Source organism: Arachis hypogaea, chromosome 2 (assembly GCF_003086295.3).
Source record: "Arachis hypogaea cultivar Tifrunner chromosome 2, arahy.Tifrunner.gnm2.J5K5, whole genome shotgun sequence".
Lineage (NCBI taxonomy): Eukaryota > Viridiplantae > Streptophyta > Magnoliopsida > Fabales > Fabaceae > Arachis > Arachis hypogaea.
Window position 1 is genome coordinate 83441059 of NC_092037.1, and position 19771 is coordinate 83460829.

Sequence of the window (19771 nt, forward strand, 5' to 3'; positions counted from 1 at the left end):
ATCTTTATATTCATGTATTTGTTACTTGTACAATCGTCTTCTCTTCCTTTTCCATATTTTTCTTCAACATAGTGTCAAAGTGGTAACATCAACCAAGACCTAATCATATAACTATTTTTCTGAGTTCCTAAAAGATGGATCATCTTTCTTTTGTACCCTCCTGTTTTCACATTTTTGTGATTTCTGTTTATATCTACGTCTTGCATTTTCCTGCTTGCAATCATATTTAACTCTTTTCCAGCCCAATTTCCCTTTTGGATTGATTGAAAGATTGGTTAGCTTTGTTTCATGATATTTATTATACCTGGTGGGTTTTCTTATCCTTTTTAATTCCCCGTCTAATGAATTTAAAAAAAAAACAGTTTCCAACTAACTTGCCATTCCTCTAATTTCTTATCAAAATTTTTACCTTGGTTGGAAGTTGGAACTCATGCTTAGCTCACTTAATCTCTTGTTGTCACTTTCTTTCAAAACAAGCATTGATTACCTAGATTTTGAAAAAATAATTGATGGAAAGGCAACCTGAACTATACATACCAATGTTCAAGCTGCTAGTTGCCATGTCTTAGGACACCTTCACCAAAGAATGTTCTTCTAGCCAAGCTAACTGCCTTTGGCTTGTTTTTGATAGTTTGAATTATTATGTGTATTTTATTTAACTATATTGTATTGATACATTATAAAGATAATGTCATGATATGTTTATGATGTTCAATTGAATTCTGATTTAGTTAATCTAGATTGTAGAGACAAATGGACAGACATGTTTGGACTGATGAGGAGACAGAGGTATTTGTTGGTTTTATGGAGGAGTTTGTCATTGAAGGAAGAATAGCTGATGCAGGTCAATTTAGGCCTGGATCTTTTGAGAAACTTGCTGCAAAAATGAATGAGAGGTTTCCAAGTGGTGGTTTTCAAATAACTCATTGCAAAAACAAGGTTAAGAGGTTGAAAGAGAAATATCAATTTGCTGTTGACATGGAAGGCTGTAGCGGTTTTGGATGGGATGATGTGAAGCAATGCGTGGTTGTGGACAACAAAGAGATCCTCGCTGCTTATATGAAGGTTGGTTTACAAGTTTGTTTTTGTTGAATTAATTTTATTCTACTTGATAGTCTGTCCTTCTTTGTTGATCTTTTATTTTTTATTTTTTCTAGAAACAAGGAGTAAGGTTGTATACTCCAGGAAAGCCTTTTCCCCTTTATACACGCTTGGAAAAAATATTTTGTAAGGAAAGAGCAAATAGGGATGCTGCTGTATGCGGCAATGACGCTGAAGAAGAAGTGCAAATGAATGGGTATGAAGAAATGGATGAAGAAGATACGGATTTCTTTAACTCAAATCATGATTGTAGTGAATCTCTACTCCAACAATCAAATTCTGTAGCTTCATCTTCTGGGAAGAAACAAGGAAAGAAGCCTTCATCATTTAAAGCGGCAAAGGATACCAAGATAATGAAGGAGTTAACTGACACGCTGAAATATGTGTTCGATCAACAGGGAAAGCGTTTGGATGCTTTTGCCCAAGCTATGGTCAACACTCGTGAGGAAAAAAAGACTGGTGATATACTCAGCGAACTTGGATTCACTGATGATGAAGTTATTTCTATTGCACTCAAGTTCTCCACAAATCCTCAACTGGAAAAAATGTTTTGCTCATTGGGAAATAGTCAGAAAACTGAATTTATTAGAGCTATATTGCATACTTAGAATTAGAGTTAATCTCTTTGAGTTATCATTTCATTTTGTGTAGACTTAGGTTCAAACAAGCATAATTTTACATGCAAGATTTTTTTGATGTTAGTGCATAGTTAGTTTTACATATTGGTTTTAATTATGTTACTGCAGAAACTTGTTCAAAATGAGTGCTTAATTGTTTAAGCTTTTGGTTAGAAATTGTTTAATTGTTTAAGATTTTGGTTAGAAATTAATATCTTGTATATGGTTTAAAATAAATATAAATTCATTTATTGTAAATTATTTTTTTAAAAAATAATGTTTTTTTCATAAGGTTACGTCCAGTCTTCGATGTTAGTTTTTCCAGTGTTTATTGTTAATAAGGTTGAAGAATAGATAATTTGCAATTAGTAGACCTCATTTCATTGTGTTGCACAAGTTTGGAAAGGTTTGTTATGCAAAAGAACCCAAAATAGTTAAACGGAGCGGTTCAAGAAACCTGGGAAACTCATATATTGTATTTCACAAAAATCAACCATGTAGAAATGGAATGAACAAGCATAACTCAAATGGTCCACTTCTGAAAAATAAAGCTCGAAAACTATTACTAAGTGTAACAATAAGTGACACAAGTTATTGAAACTTCAGGCTCAACGATATTCTACATGTAAATGTATATGTCCCATGTCCTAAACATGTATGCATATTCTCCCTTCTCTCATGGAAATTTGAAATAGAATAAAATGATGACTGTGAATAATATTTTAAAAAAATAAAATATTAAGCAGTTGCAGTTTGATCATTTTGTACTTCATCAACCATCAGCCATTCCTACCTCTGAAAACCAAACTCAGTCCTTCCTGTAATAGAGAACACACAGTTAGTCAAATTTCCATGCTTCAATTACATTTTATGCTACATCAAAACTACAATGCAAAAGCATCTCAATTGATTAAAACAATGGCTTTCCTCTGTTACCAAAAAGAAAATTCTACCCAAGCTAGAAACAAAAGTGGGGTGTTCATGGAGAGAAGTCCTAGCCTCCTACGTCAGTTTGTGGTCAAAACTCCCCATTCATACCCCAATCCAGAGGATCTAAATGTGCTTGGCTGTGGCAGATAGCAATAGCTCTTCAAAACAGAGCTTGCCTCTAAAGTGAGTAAGAGCCTATCCAGCTTTTGCTTGATCTAAGTGCACAGCAATATTTATTTACAAATGAATTCACCCTTATTGGTTCACTTTACAAATGAATTCACTCTTATGGTCCATACCTTCATGCTGCTACTTTTCTTTTCTTTTCCCTTAGCTCATTTTCTTCTAGGAATTTTCTTTCTTCACCTTAAGCTATCGGCACCTTCACCTTGGTAGAATTATGGCAGGAAGATCAACCAGTGTTAGATTAACAACTACCAAAATTACCAAATTAAATGGATGACACGAATCTTTCAAACTGAGATGTATAGGAACAGAATGGACAATAATATAAGGCCACTTGAAACGGAGTTCCCTCCGGCCCTTCACGATATATAACACGGAACCCTTCATTATCCTATTTTATCTGTTTAAAGAAGTAACATTAAAACAATGCAAATTACTGATTTCAAGTTCTATATATAAAAGGATGGACAATAAAAATATAGCATAGTTGTAGTGTAGATAGCATACTTTCCAATCAGTGTATGATGGTGTACTTGTACTAGACCCTTTACTATATTCAGAAACACTCCTCAACTATGGTACTAATAAACATTCAATCATTACAAAGCAAATATGGCTAAGGAATGCTGTTATTAGTACCTTGTTGTTTTGAAGAATGCAAGAGTTGAGTTTGAACAAGGTTTTTGAGCATGTGATAATTTTTCATATGAGATGAGGCAAGAGTGTTGTCCAGCCTTTCCCTATACAGCTCCATAATCTCTCTTTTCTTCTCCATTTTCTTTGCATCTCCAAAGAAAAAAAAACACAAGAAAGTCCCTTTTACTAAAAAAAACACGATCTTCATGATAAGCTCAATTCATATAGTCAAGTACTAATAATAGTATCCAGGTAGTAAATTTTGATCAAAATTTAATATTGCACTTACATGAAACTTTGCTCAGTTTGGCTTTGAATGACAGTAAAAGATTGGAATTTGCAGAAGCTAAATCAATGAAAGAATTATTGAGTTGGTAATATGATAATTAGAAGAATATATAGAGGATATTTTTCTTAAAGTGGGGGACCACAAGCTAACAAGAACTGCACAAAATAGTAGAATTCCGTAACTCCCAACCAACTCTAACTATTATGAATACTGCTAAGCATTAGCTCCTTAATTACCCACTTTTAAGGGTTGAACTAATGATGTATATTTACATGAATTTGATTTTGAGTAAACAATCGACCCTATCTTTATTCTTTCTTCAGCAAAGACAATATAGGAAACATTACCCAAATTCATTCATGATGAAGCTCCTCCACATACACATACATAGCCATTCTAGATATAGCTCAAATATAATGACCAGAAACAATAATCAATAACAAAGATGATTCACAACACTGTCTATTTTTCAATAACAAATTTCTTATTGTATAAAATATAGTGTTCCAACATGGAAATGCTCATAAAACTAATAATGAAATCCATGAGCCAGCACTTTGCCATGAAAGTGCAGTGCTTTTTCAGCGTTACCACATAGACAGAGAGCTTTGATGATTGTTGTCAACGTTACGGTATAAGGCTGAAAATCACTCTTGAAAATCTTTGCAAAAGCAGAGACAGCAAGAGTGATCCAAATCCATTCCGCAGGAACAATTGATTAAGATATTCAAAGTAAATAAGTTGGGAGTGATTACCTTGGATTGCAATTGCTGAAAAAAGGAAATGGCGGTGGGGCAATGGTTGGTCTTGGCAAGAGATCCCAAAATCTTGGGGAATTAAAGGATGGATGGAGGGCGACACATAAAGAGCATGCGAGTGAAGGAATCAACAGCTTCATCAAGCGATTGGGGCTGAGAGTGAGAATGTAGGGATGAAGTTGAAGGGAAGCAAAGACCGAGAGCGGAATGAGGAACAGAATTTGGGATTTGAAGAAGAGCGTACCTTAACATGATTCGTGAGAATGGGAACAATGACAACATTCTTGCAATCAAGAGAGGTAGGGTAAAACGGAATGCGATGTGTTGAAGAGTAGTCCACCAGAGAGAGTGAGAAGAGTTTAGCGAAAGGTTAGGGAGGGCAAGGATTAGAGATACGGGGAAGGAGGGGAGGGATGTCTATTTTAGTCATTTTACCTAATATTATAGTCTTGTCCATGTATTTTTATGTGTATCCAAACATGATATTTGATATTACATTAGTGTCTTGTCCATCATATCCAAACACAATGCATAAACAATAATTTTTAATGTCTCCGCCCTATTGTCTCTGTCTCAGTGTCATGTTCTGTTCTGTCTCTGAAAACAAACGCAGCCTAGATGACGGAAAAAGCTTATGTGTCAGTTACCGGCGCTGATCTGTCAGTTAACCCAGTGTGAAGTGCCAAGGTGGATAAGTGGAAATGGACAGGGGTCGATTTGTCCCCCTGTCACATTAAAAAACGACGTCGTTGCTAGGTTAATAAGAAGCAAACGTCATTCTCACCCTCATAACCCCCCGAGCCCTAACTCAAATTTACAGAAGAACCAAAACTTCTCAACCTTCTCCGCGTGATAGGAAAGAGAGTGGTGGAAGTAGCAAGTGTTGGTGCTGACAAGGGTGCTGACAAGGCCGCCAGGAAGGACTCGGAGGAGAGCTCTAACGCCACACTTGACGGAGTCACTGACGTCGTGTAGTGGAGGAGGCAACTTGTGTCGGCATTCAGGTTAGTAATGAATTTGGGCATCTAAAACATTATTCTTATCCAATCTGTGTTCCTAAATTGCATGTTGGTGCTTAGTGTTTAGTGGGTTGAAATGAGTTGCCTGGTTGTTTATTTTTATAAATGTTGTGATGCTGAATAGATTTTGAACTTCTTTAGTTAATTTGTTAAATAATTGATGTTAATTGTCAGTAGTTTAGATGATTGGCACAGTGATGTTAAACTGTCATGAATTGGATTTTGATTAGTAAAAATAATTTCCAGATGGATGAGCTTGAAGTAGTTCATGTTTTTCATCATGGAGGAATTTTTAAGAGGAATGCACAGGGCAAATTAGAATATGTTGATGGAAAAGTCAAGAAGTGGCCACCTTTAGACATTGATTTGGTAAACTTCTTTGATTTTGAAACGTTACTGAAGGAGTTGGGTTATAGGGAGTACAAGACTATGTTTTGGTTTAATTGCATGGCACCTGATTTGGAATCCGGCTTACATGTAATGAGAGGTGATACTGAGATAAATGACATGAGGTCTAACAAGATTAAAAACAAGGAGACAAACGAGATTCATATATACTTTGATCACCCGGTTAGTGTGCCAGATGTTGTGGATGAGGAGATGCAAGCTGAGGAGGTTATTATGAGTGACCCATCTTCCTCAGGTGATGGGTATGAAACAACTGAGGACGAGCCATATAAGCCACCTCCTCCAGAATATGAAGAGACTCATAGCAGTGATGATAGTGAGGTACAGAAAAGGAAGGAGATATTGAAGAAAAAAAGAAGAAAACGGTGTCACCAAGGAAGAGAGCTAGTCAGGGTCCAGCTGAGGAGGTGAAGGATGGACCAGATGGTGAGGTTAAGTCTGGCCCAAATAGGAATTTAAGCAAGGATGGCCCAACAAAAAATAGGGATAAGCCTGGACCAAGTAAAGGTGGTCCATATTATTCTCCAAAGACAGCCAAGAAACGGGCTTCCAAGAGGTATTCTGGTAGGAGGAGGAAACATATTCTAAGGGATGAAAAAATTGGGACAGAAGGTGCAGTAGTTGATGGGCCTGAAGCAGGTGGTGGTGTGGAGGCTGGACATGGATTTGTTGGGAATATAATGGCATTAAGTTCTGATATTATTGGGGAAGAGCTAGACTCAGATTATGAAAAGCCTTATGAATATGAGAGTGAAGCATTTAACAGTCTGGTGTCTGATGATGATGAAAACAGGACTGCATTTGATGCTTTCAATGAGGAGACAGAATATGGGGAAGTTGAATTTAAGGTGGGGCAAACATTCATCACAATGGAAAGTTTTAAGAATGTACTAAAGGACTACTTTGTGTATGAAGGGAAGGATGTGATGTATCTAAAGAATGAAAAGAAGAGGGTGAGGGCTGCATGTGCAGGAGAAAATTGTCCTTGGTTGATTCTAACCTCTTGGAACAGTGCTGGGGGGTGTTATCAGGTGAAGACACTGGTTAATAAGCACAACTGTGCTAGAGATTTTTGTAGTAATCTAGCTAGCAGAGAGTGGGTGACATCAAAGTTAGTGAAAAGGCTACTGACTCAGCCTGAGTTAAAGCCTAAACAGGCAAGGGAGTATATGATTGAGGAGTACAATGTACATCTTAGTGAGAAAATGATAAGCAGGGGACTGAAGGTTGCCAGAGAGATAGTTATAGGCAACGAACAAGCTCAGTATGGAAAGCTTCGTGACTATCTGATGGAACTACACAGGAGTAATCCAAAGAGTACAGCTATGATTGATGTCATATCTCAGCCAGAGTCGCTCCCACTGTTCGATAAACTGTATATAAGTTTGGATGCATGTAAAAGGGGTTTTATAGCTGGGTGCAGGCCTCTAATCGGGTTAGACGGGTGCTTTCTCAAAGGTTACTATGGTGGACAGCTATTATCTGCAGTGGGACAAGATGCCAACAACCACTTTTTTGTAATTGCGTATGCTGTGGTTCCGAACGAATGCAAAGACACCTGGGGCTGGTTTTTGTCAGTATTGAAGCAGGATCTGGGGGATTGCACTGAGTTGGGACTGAATTTTATCTCCGATCAACAAAAGGTCAACTCTAAACCCTGCTAATTAGTTACTTGTGTTGAATAATTATGTATGTTCTACGCTTTGATTTGGTTGGTAATTTCTGTTTCATTGAGATAAAACTTTTTTTATTTTTCAGTTTATTAGTTGAGGAATTAATTCTTATGTACTTTGAAGCCACTTTAAAGTAAGAAGGAAAGTTATGGGTGTGTTTGTTGCTGATTCTCAAAAAATTATTGTGACAACTTGATTTCAGAAATTGAAAATAATTTTAATTAGAAGCTACTCTTATTTTTTCCAGAAAAGGTTAATTGTTTCCATCAAAGAAATCTACTGGTTATTATTGGCCTTTGCAATTCGTTAGCACTGTCTAAAGGGGTTCACACCAGATTTTTTTCTTAAACAAATTTGATTGTGTATTAAATTTAGCACACCACTGTGATAAATAAGAAAATGGTGATTGGTTGGTTTGTCTTCAGTTTCTACATGTGATAAGTTTCTGAGAAGACCTCAATGAGATCAAATGAAACCTTAAAAAATTTGCAATATGATACATGTGTCATGAAAACGGAGTGAAGTTGCTTGGCTATATCTACATGAATGGTTCAATTAAGAATCTGAGTGATTATGAGATTTGTTCTTTCTGGGCATGTGACTAAAATGGAACCATCATTACAAAACATTAATTTTGGGGTGTTGTGTTCTTCGGAAAGAACTATGCTTTGGTTTTGGTTTTCATTAGTTTGGTCAGTGTTGTGTGGTGGTTGTGGCATTTGGTGGTTGGAATCCATTGGTGGTGTTTGGAGATTGAAGATAAGCTATCTCTATTTTGGGGTGCTATTTGGTTTATGTATGTTTGTACCTACCTATCTCTGCTTCTGGGTTGGGTTGGGTTTCGAGGATGATGGTGTGATTAGGAGTAGGTGAATGTGAGAGTGTGTGTCAAACGGTTACTCTCTCTTTTTGAGTTTTCTTTTTGGCCTTACTTAGGCTTGGAGTTCTGTTTGCAAATATCAAATGTGAAGAGTTTTTGTAAGTGTAATAATCATTTGTGGGGGTTTTTATATTGTGTGTTTCTTTGTGACTTTCTTTTTGTAAAAGTAGGATTTGGAGATCACAAACTTACAGTTGCCACCTAACCTTTCTTTTTTTATTTCTATTTTTTACCTACTAACTTTTCAATAGCGTTTGGTCTAATGCAATACATTGAACATGCTGTTAAGTTCATCTTTATTCTACATTTTTGAAATAGCACTAAACTCATGTTTTAAATGACATCCATGTAGAGGGATGGCCTTCCATGCTCACAAACCATAAATCAGCATAATTTATTATTGTTGTTATTGTTATTGCTATTATTATGCAAGAATATAATATCACCTAGTTGAATCATCTTGTGAGATTGATAGAAATAATATATTAAAATTTTGTATATAATACTAAGATTTCTAGTTTTAGCATGATGCTAAAAGACAGGAAAACATATTTTAACTTGAATTTACTTATGAGTAAAGATATGATTCTTTATTTTCCAAGATATCTTTCCAAAAAAATAAAAAATTCTAGGGAATCATAACTAGTTAAGTTGCTGAAATCTGATATGTGATTTCTTATTATCACATCTCAAAATGCTTCATGGCATGGCATCATCGAACATATAATTTTATGTTAATTATCTTTAAATTGCTCACATAACTGGTTAGACTGTAGAAACACTTAGCGATGCTGCATGCCACAATAGATCTTAAATGAAATGAATGAAGCATTACAATTTTAATATTTTTCATCATTGCTAATTAGAATTTTCTAATCATATCATGTCTTTGGACTGATACAGGGGTTGGCATTGGCCTTGAAGGAGATATTTCCGAGAGTTCACCACAGAAATTGTGTACTACATATCTGGAAGAACTTCATCAAGCACTTCAAAGATGAAGAGACGAAATAATTGATTTGGAAATGTGCAAGGTGCACCACACACACTGAATTAACTGCTTCGATGGAGAAGTTAAAGCGAGTAAGTGCACCAGCATGGGAGTATATGCAAAAATTTGATCCGGCTGTGTGGTGTAAGGCGTACTTTAGTCATGAGCCGAAAGTGGACAACATAACTAATAATATGTATGAAGTATGGAATGCAAAGATTGTGGAGCATAGGGAAAAGCCTATTCTAAGCATGTGTGAAGGGCTACGGTGCTACATAATGAGAAAGATGGCAACGCACAAGAAGAAGTTGGAGGCTCACATTGGACCACTTGCACCAGTCCAACATAAGAAGTTGGATCAATTTATCAAGCCTAAGAGTCATAAATGGAGAGTTATATGGGCTGGTGATTCGGAAAGAGTCCTCTTTGAGGTTCATTCTCAAAACCATAAAGTGGGTGTCAATCTTCACAAGAGGACATGTACATGCAATGTATGGCAGTTGACTGGTAAGTCTGGTTATATAGTTATTGGATAATTATTTTGTTGTTTTAATTTTTGGTTTATCATTATATTTTCATTGTCTTTTTCTGATTCTACATCAATTCGTTATTGTACATAGGAATGCCTTGTAGACATGCAGTTGCAGCACTAGCTAAAATGGGTCTTAAGGCTGAGGATTTCGTGCATAAGTGGCTAACTATGGAAGCCATCAGAGCAACTTATTCACATTGCATTAAACCAGTCAACAGTGAAGAGTACTGGACACCTACTAATGCACCAAGGCCACTGCCTCCCTCTATCAAGAGAGCTACTCATAGACCTAAGATGAAGAGAAGAGCCGATCCAGTTGAGAGAGAGATGAGCACCACCAAGGCAAAGAAGACATTTGTTGTTACTTGCTCTAAGTGTGGCCAAACAGGCCATTACTACAAGACATGTCCGAATGCAGCACAAGATCCCAACTGGAAGCCTATGACTAAAAAGGAGAGACGAGCACAGAAGAAGACAACAGCTCACAAATCATCAACTGATCCAGCGACAAGCACTGATCCAGCAACAAATACTGCTCCAGCCACAAACACTGATCAGGTACAATGTCTTAGCTTTAACAATTGACTTATCCTAAACAATAACTTCTTTACTCTATGTTTGAGAATTGAGGTACAATGGCTGTGTTATGTACTGATTAGGTTTATATATTGCTTGCTTAAGTATGGCTGTGTTATGTACTGATTAGAGTTATATGTTGCTTGCTTGAGAAAGGCTGTGTTATGTACTGATTAGGTTTATATGTTGCTTGATTGAGAATGACTGTGTTATGTACAATGGCTGATTTTGAGAATTGTCTTTTGTTGCTTGCTTTCTATAATATATTGAATTTTGTCACAGAGCAAAGCCAGAAAAGCTAAGAAGAAACTACCCAAAATCAGAGAGAAGAAATTTCAGTTTCGCAATCTGCACCACCAGCTGAGGAGGTACTTTTTTTTCCTATTGTTTAAAAAAATAAAACCTGTTTCATCCAACAAATTATTACATCTCAATCCCTTAAAGTTTTCATTCATATAGCTGCTAAAACTAAATTGTTACAGGCTGCAGGAAAAAACTTCAACGACAACCCTCCAACAGTTAGGGAGAAGCAGCAGATTGTTAGGCCTCCAGCTCCATCTTTCGTGCCTCCACCCATACCAGCACCGGGGCTAACCTTATGGTTCAAATCTCAACCTTCCCAAGCCCCAAACCTGATGCCTCACAGCTCACAGCTCCAATCAAATGACTCAATAGCTGGAAAGACTACTCCAGGAACCAGTCATGATGCGATTTCTGAAGAGACGATGGCAGCTGCAAATTCAACTACAGTATCACGACTTCTGAAATTTGTGCCAATACCCGGCTACCGGCCTCCAGGACTTAGGCCTCCTAAGCTGGGGTGACACTTATAATAGGAGTTTAGATATGTGATATTGAGATATGTGATACTGTTATTTTGGTATTTTGAGACTTTAGTTTGAAGGATACAATTATGTCAGCAAATGTTTTGCTGTTATTTTGGTATTTTGGTATTTACAAATGTCTAAGTTTTGATTAGGGCCATGTTGCCTCTGCAATGATATTATCACTATGAACATATGAGTTACATCTTTCTTGACAATATGAATATAATAGTACTTTTTGCTATGCTTTACAAGGTTTACTTCAATCTATGTTACATGCACAAATATTTGCTGCTCTAATTTGCATTAAGATCAGGTAACAAACTTTAAACACTCATCATAATAATTCATCTTCATATAACTTACATCCAAAATGTTTACATTTCCAATCTCATCTTGCCACACAGTTCTTAGATACCCTAAAGTTATTCATTAGGTTGCATACATAGTTGTCATAAATAAACAGGCAACCATAACACCAATCAAAAATGCAAAAATACTACAACTTAACCCCAAGCATCTACTTTCACCCATTTTTTCCCTGCTCTTTCCCAATTGATTTTCTAATCCAATCAACCTCATTTCTAAATCTTCTACTTTGTCATCCACCGCATCACTAAGGCCTTCAAATCGTTGCTGGTTCTTCTGCAATACCCCTTTTGATGTTGTCTTCGAAAAATGCTCATTAAGGGAAGAGACATAATCATCTAGCTATACAAAAAATGAGCAACATCCTTCTGCAGTCTACATATAGACAGATACAAAAATGTTAAAATCATGAACAGACCTGAAACTAAATATAGAATTTTTGTATATTCAACACAAAATTTTACATGAACATACCTTGAATTTAGGGCACCGTAAGAATAACCTATTCGGATTACTTTTGGTCCCAGACATGAATAGAACAGCATCAGACCCGCAACAGCATTTTGGGGAGACCCATCTCTTCTTCCTTCTACCTACAATACTCTCATTAGAGTTCATGCTATAACTCCAACTATCACCAGCTCGCAGGTTGGAGGATGCACAACGTTCTCCACTTCCAACCATGGTCCCCTAAGGTTTCTTGTTTAGACTGAATACTTTGTGCAGAGGTTGAGGAATGAAATGATGAAGGAAATGTTTGCTTTTTATTAACCTAGCAACGATGTCGTTTTTTAATGTGACATGGGGACAAATCGACCCCTGTCCATTCCCACTTATCCACCTTGGCACTTCACACTGGGTTAACTGACAGATCAGCGCCGGTAACTGACACATAAGCTTTTTCCGTCATCTATGGACGGGGGATACACGGGAGGGGGCGCGATGAGTGATTTTTTGCATAGACAGGGACCGGTGTGAGTTAGTTTTTTGGTGGGGGATCGCGTTGTCCTAATTGAAAATAGACAGGGACCGGGTTGGGTGTTTACTCTTTTAAATCCTATCTTCACGCCGTTCGTTTTCTGTATCTACTTGCCGGAACTTTCACTTGGGTTTTCAACATCGTCACTATTATTCGGTCTTCACCATGTCACTACTACTCTGTCCAAATCCTATCTACTCTATTCTTTCGACTTCCAAAAACATGCATTGGCATTTTGGGTACTAAGGTAGTAGTAAACGTTTTTTTTTTGTTATAGTCAAGGTAGTAATATAATAGGCGAAAGCGGCGCTGGCCTCTGGGCCTTTTGTGGATCTTTCTAGGGTTAGGGATGGCTCTTTGACAGCCTATTTTGGGCTGCAACTCAGAAAAAAAATTATATTATGTTTATACAAAAAATTAATTATTAGAATCCCGCTTGTGCATGCAGCAATCCATTGGCCAGCGGCAAACCCTTAAATGGAGCTCAGTACCGCGACGGATTAGTCCTTGACCTGTCGGGTTGGGGGATACCGTGGAAAACCAAAAAAAAATTAATTATTAATCAATTTAAATTAATCTAGTGATTAGTTTACTAATTTACTTAAATAATTAGAATTTGAATTATGTTTTATATATGCAGTAATTTATTGATCAATGCAAATTTTTAAATAAAACTTTAATCCGTTATAAATTAATTTTTGGCCTGTTAGATTCGAGAATATCATAGAAAACAAAAAATTACTAAATGAGTCATTTGTATAAAAAATTGATCAAAAAATACATATATTTATATATAATTATATACATGATAATTAATTTAATGACTAATTTTTTGTATATATATAAAATTTTTGAAAAAAAAAAGATTATAGATGTATCTGTTTTGGATTTTTTTTTGGTGACGTCTCTTTTGGTTTATTCATTTAGTTTTTTTGATAAAAATAATTTATTTTACTAAAAATGTTAATTTTGATAAGTTTGTATAAATTCAATGAGTTAATTAAAGTTCTTCAAAAAGTGAATATCAAGGGCTAAAACTTTTACTAGACAAAAATAGACTTAGTTAATGTAAGTTCAAATGAAACAAAATTATTAATCTCTCATATAAATTATTATTTTTTAAAAAAAATTAAAAGACTTGCAAAATCAGTTTTCAGCTTTTCAATTATATAAAAAATTGAAGTCGTAAAATGTGCATATGTCGGTGTTAAACCGAAAACATGTAAAATTAGCTTTTTCATTCATGGGGAAATACATTTAAAATGTTAGTGTGCGAAATATAGAAAAAAATTCATATAAATTTAAATTTTTAATCTTTATATAATTTGATAAATAATATATTTTTATTTAAATTGAAAAAACCCGTAATATTGTCCTCCAATTACCAACCACCGACAGTCTCTGATCAATGGTCGCTACCATAACTGGCATAATATGTATACATCACTCTTTTCTAAGCCATCGTTTTGTCAGGTGCATATGCAGGAAAGCCACCAATAATACGGTTTTTAATTTACATATGCTTCCAAAGATGGTGTATGAATATGATATGGAGATGGAGAGTGCTTAACAAAAATGTGGTGTCAGGGGTGAAGCAATTCGGACCCTCCGAATTCCTACCACAATATGCACGGTCTGAGTTCCATGCATTTTGATCATGGCACTCTGCAATTCGGATCCTCCGAATTCGTGAAAGCACACGGACCATTCGATTTCCGTTTAGGCAATCGCACGGTACGAGTTCGTGAAAAAGGAGACACGCGTCGCTTCCCCAACTGATGCATATACGGTGTATTGTAAAAAGAAGAAATCCCACCCTGTCTCACCATCCGAATACACCACTCTCTCACATTTCACTCTCAAGCTCAGCTTTTTCTTCATTTCTCTCTACTGGTTTTGCATGGTGGAGGACAAGAACAATGCCAAAAAAATATAAAATTAAAGATGTTGATCGATCTGAACTTCACATTATTCAATATCTCAGTGATCTTGATTATGTAAGTATTTTTTAAATTTTCTTAAATTTTATTAATTTTTTTATGTGAATAATTATTAAAATTTAAAATTTAATTGTTATGATTGTTGTTAGAGTCTAAGTAGTTGCGAAATATAAATAAAATTATTATGAATAATTTTTAATTATTTGCTAGATTTGTTTAAAATTTATTTACAGATTATTAATTATTTATATATATCACGGTTAGGCAATTTTTTATTATTATTGTTGTTAGGTTTTGTGTTTTGGAGTGTTGCAGAGAGGCAACACCGTGGTTACTAAGTCAATAGGAATTTAATGTTATTGTTTTTTTAATTTTATATTAATTTTTATTATAATTAAGTGTAATACAATCTTATTTAAATTTATTTTTAAAAAATTAAGTATAACTGTTATGGCAGTAGTTAAATGTTAATGTTATTGTTACTGTGAGAAAGTGTTAATGCTGAATGATTAATTAGATCCTTTTTAATTAAAGCATGTTTGAGTTTACTTTATGAGAATATTTAAAATTTTTTAATTTTAGTAATTATTATTAGCAAGTTAATTATTACTGTTGTTAGAATATGAATGATGGCGTATACTGATTGTTAATAATTTTTATTATGGAGGAAAAAATATTTAACAAAAGAGTAATTAACATTCGATTTTATTGTAGATGTTGTAATATTGTTGAAAATATTGATTAGGAATATATGTGCTTGTAATGAGTTTCATTTGCAGTTATGAATAATTTTTAGGATTAATTAAATAATTTTAGAAATTAGAAGAATTAGTTATATAAGGATTCATTAAATTGATTGATGATGGTAAGTTAGTAATTGTTAATTATCTTACTAGTAAGTTGTTATGTTTTTTTTTGTAGAAATCAAGAATGTTGACATGTAACCATCCAGTTCCTCCGGATCGGTACAATGATAGGGTGGAGGATCATTTGCGAGTTACCGGGTTCTATCATGTGTCTCAGATTGGGATAGTGCAGTGTCAGAAAGCATTGGTAAATGCTCTAATCGAACGTTGGCACCCAGACACACATACGTTTCACCTTCCCATTGGTGAATGTGCTGTGACACTTGAAAATGTAGCTTTAATTCTTGGTCTTCTCACAGATGGTCTTCCAGTAACAGGGATGACAATGAGTAGTTTTGAAGCTTTGGAGGCGGAGTGTTTGCTTCAGTTAGGGGTTGCACCGCGAAAGGAGGAGTGTAGATCTAGCTGTATAAAACTGACGTGGCTGAGGAATCTAAAAGAGAATTTAGAATTGACTGATGAAATAAATATACAGAGGTATGTTAGGTGCCACATTATGTTGCTGATCGGAACGATCCTGTTTGGGGATAAGTCAGGGGCAGGTGTTCATTGGAAATTTCTACCCTTGTTATGTGACTTTGTCAATATTGGACAGTATAGTTGGGGCTCGGCATGCCTAGCATACCTTTACAGGGCGTTATGCAGGGCATCTCGTTATAACTGTAAGGAAATAGATGGTCCACTAACACTTCAATCCGTAACAACCACACTATGGACAATTTAATTATTAATTTCTAATTAATACTTCTAGCATATAAAAGTAAAAAAATAAATAAAATCAAATACCCCTAAACTTGCTAACTCATAATTGAATCAATGTCTAACTAAAAAAGGACTAACACAATGTTTACGTACCTGCAGTCATATATTCTAGAAATTCTGGAACATGCATGGCTTCCAGGTCTAAAACTCGCATGAAGGATGGCTCCTCAAACGGAACTTCGTTCGCAAGTGCATTTGCCACTTCTGTGACATCTGGGGCCATGGGTCCGTCACCTTGATCTTCATCTTCATTTGGAGCAACAAATTCATAGTTGCTTTCGAACTCTTCTTCACTGTCACTATTATAATCTTCCCGTAGAATATTCCTGTTGGCCTCAGATTGTTCAAACTCAACATACAACTCGATGAACGAGATCTGGGACCGGTTTTCAATATACATTGAAAACATCTCCTGCATGCTCGCTTCGTCCGTCACATATTTGGTTTGATACTGGACGAATCCACCAAACACCGGTATGGGATATCTGTATAGCATACACGATATCTTTCTTGCCCTCTCAGAATCAATCTTTTCACATATTACACCTTTCAGCTCTTCAAATGAGATAATAAAAGGAATAACAACATCTAGTGGATTTTCACAAATAAATTTAACTCCTTCAGTCGTTTGTAACAAGATCTGACCAAAATAGTATATTTTTAGTAACACTCTGTCACTCATTTTTTCTCACTCAACACAAAAAAAGCATCACATTAATCTTTAACTACTAGATTTTCAAATATTAAAACTGTAAAAACTAGATAGAAGAAAGAAGAAGCTGCCGTTCAAAAACGAAGAAGACGCCACAAAGCTCCCACCAGTTCACCTCACACTTTTATATCACCATCTTTACAGAAATCGGACCCTTCGACTAGGTTAAACATGAAAAGCAAAAAAAAAAAAGGAGGACACCAACTCGGACCATCCGAGTTCCCCTAAAGCTTTCACAAAACGGAGGGTCCGAGTTCAATGTTCCCTAACTAATGCCCTCAGCTAAGAACTCGGACCCTGCGATATGTTATCAAAATGATTCCTTGTGAATTCGTAGGGTCCGATTTCATCAAGACGAATTTTTGCTCCTCACCAAACAAATCGGACCGTGCGATTTGTTATTAAAAATTTTCATCACAAAGAACACGCACGGTCCGAGTTCCTTCTGCTCACACTGACGACAAACTATCCCACATATATGTCTGTTCCCCCCTAAACCATATCAAAGCAAAGCTCACACATGCCCCATTTCCAAAAAATTGAGCCACCAATAATATAACCCTCTTTTATAGGCATATATAAGGATATATAAAGATATTTTATTGGGCGAATACTCAGTTTGACGTTCGACAATTTTCAAAGAACAACGAGACTTTTTTTATATAAAAAAAATTAGACGGTCTTTTTAAATTCAAGAAACTCATTAGTCTTTATGTCTCTCTTTGATTTAACATAACATGTTTATGTGACATGTTAATATAGTGATCTAACCGTTAAATATTAATTTAGAATATTCATCCAGCTTGATTTTTATTAATTTTATAGAATTAATATATTTTTCTCTTTTTAAAGGAGAAAAATGAGTGACCCTTTCTTATTCATTCTAATGTTATTGTCGCCTTCTTTTCTGTATAGCCACCATTCCTATCATCATGACTTGTGAAAATTATTTTTCGAAAACTAGGAGCCGTACTTTGTGTAATTATAGTTTTGATGGAGACAACAGAAATTACATTTTTTCTTTTCGTGTCTCTCAAATATCACTGTGACAATTATACGATTCTCTTTCAATCTTATTCAAAAATTAACCCAAATAGATTCTTCTTGGAATGTCCTAATTACAATGTAAGTAATGATTTATAATTTTGGCATGAATTTAAATTTATTTTGAATATTTTCAATTTTTTTGTATAATTTTTGTATTTTTATAATTAAATTTTTTGGTTTAATTTTCAGACCACATCAGTCCCACATTGTAATTATTTCAAGTGATTAGATATTTTAGTTGGAAAAAATGTTAATGAAAATATTACTTGTCGAAATGCTAATTTAATAGAAAGGAGAATAAAGGAGCAAGAACCTATAGTAAAAGAGTTAGACATAGAAGTAAATCTAAAAATTTAAAACGAGGTTGGATTTTAAGGTGGTGAAAAAAACAAATATTTTAGGGTTGTGATTGTGAGTGTGATTAGTGTCTTTATTTTACTAGCCTTTATGACGTATCTTAAATAAATGATGTAAGATTATGTTAGGTATATTGTGGCTATAAGTTTGGTCTATAATGCTTTTGAAATATAAGCTATGTAAAATTAAATTTTATGCTAATAAATTTGACGTTAGTTGTATTTTTTGTTGTCAACTTATTATGGATTCATTTAATATTAAATGAGATTGCATTACACTTTAAATATTTTAGCACATCAATGTGTATGGAAACATATTAACAAATAATTGTGTAGCACGTAATATTTGTTTCATCAATCTTTAATAAGATGGTTCAAAATTATCTCTGATATGTGTAATAATTCGTATTTTTGAAATTTATATTATAAATTATTTACGATTTATTTTATTAATCTAAATTTATTATTTTTAGAGGACTATTTCATTAAAAATAATTACATTAGTTTTATGATTATTAAAATTTAAATTAATTATGATTTATTCTATTAGTTTAAACTATTTATTAGAAACTATTTTAATAGGCAAAATTAAATTAATTTTTATAATTATTATCATTTGAGTTTGGATTAATTAAAATTATTATATAATTTTTGCTATAATAAGATATTTTACATAATTTAAATTATAATTTTAGAAATCTATTAACAATGAATATTTTATAATTTAATTTGGGTAATTAATATTTTAAGTTTAAAATCTACCGATATGAGTAAATATCGGTATTCTTCGATGAACTTAGCTTTACTAATGTTTCATCATATATCTTCTATCTTTATGATAATCATATTACTAATGTCATTTATGTTAGTAACTCATATATATTTATCTCCGTATATATTATTACTTGTGTTTTAATATATCTATATTTCGTAATTATCTATTTAAAATATTTATAATTTGAATGGTTAACTCAGCGACCTGAAAACTTAACACATGTCCCCTTTAATGATACCCAACCCCTTATTACACCACGTTACCATTATTAATCTCATCATTTTCTTCTTCTTCTTCTTCTTTACCAAAAAAGAAAGAGCGAGCCGTGAGAGAAACCATGAGACCTTTGACCTTTCGAGCTTGATTTCTTGAATTTCATAACTCCGATAAAAAATTTACTCCAATTGAAGTGTTCGTATCTTCCTCCTCTCCAAAACAGTACCACTTTTAATTGGGAGGAGCAATGCGTGGAGTTGTTGTCCCTCCATACAAGGTTCGGTCGAGTGAGCCCTAAAGGTGGAGTAGCCAATTTTAACATTTTCTTC

The 19771-nt window shown here is 34.6% G+C and overlaps 2 protein-coding genes across 2 annotated transcripts; both read left to right on the forward strand.

Annotated features, from left to right (window-relative positions):
- Positions 1-9163: 9163 nt before the first annotated feature.
- LOC112719752 (uncharacterized) lies at positions 9164-11678 on the forward strand. Its single transcript, XM_025770438.2, has 4 exons — positions 9164-9995; positions 10109-10578; positions 10879-10964; positions 11079-11678. The coding sequence occupies exons 1-4, from the start codon at positions 9563-9565 to the stop codon at positions 11188-11190; spliced, it is 1101 nt and encodes a 366-aa protein (XP_025626223.1). The 5' UTR covers positions 9164-9562; the 3' UTR covers positions 11191-11678.
- Positions 11679-14394: 2716 nt separating this feature from the next.
- Positions 14395-16298, forward strand: LOC140177152 (serine/threonine-protein phosphatase 7 long form homolog). Its single transcript, XM_072209895.1, has 2 exons — positions 14395-14502; positions 15630-16298. The coding sequence occupies exons 1-2, from the start codon at positions 14395-14397 to the stop codon at positions 16296-16298; spliced, it is 777 nt and encodes a 258-aa protein (XP_072065996.1).
- Positions 16299-19771: the final 3473 nt, after the last annotated feature.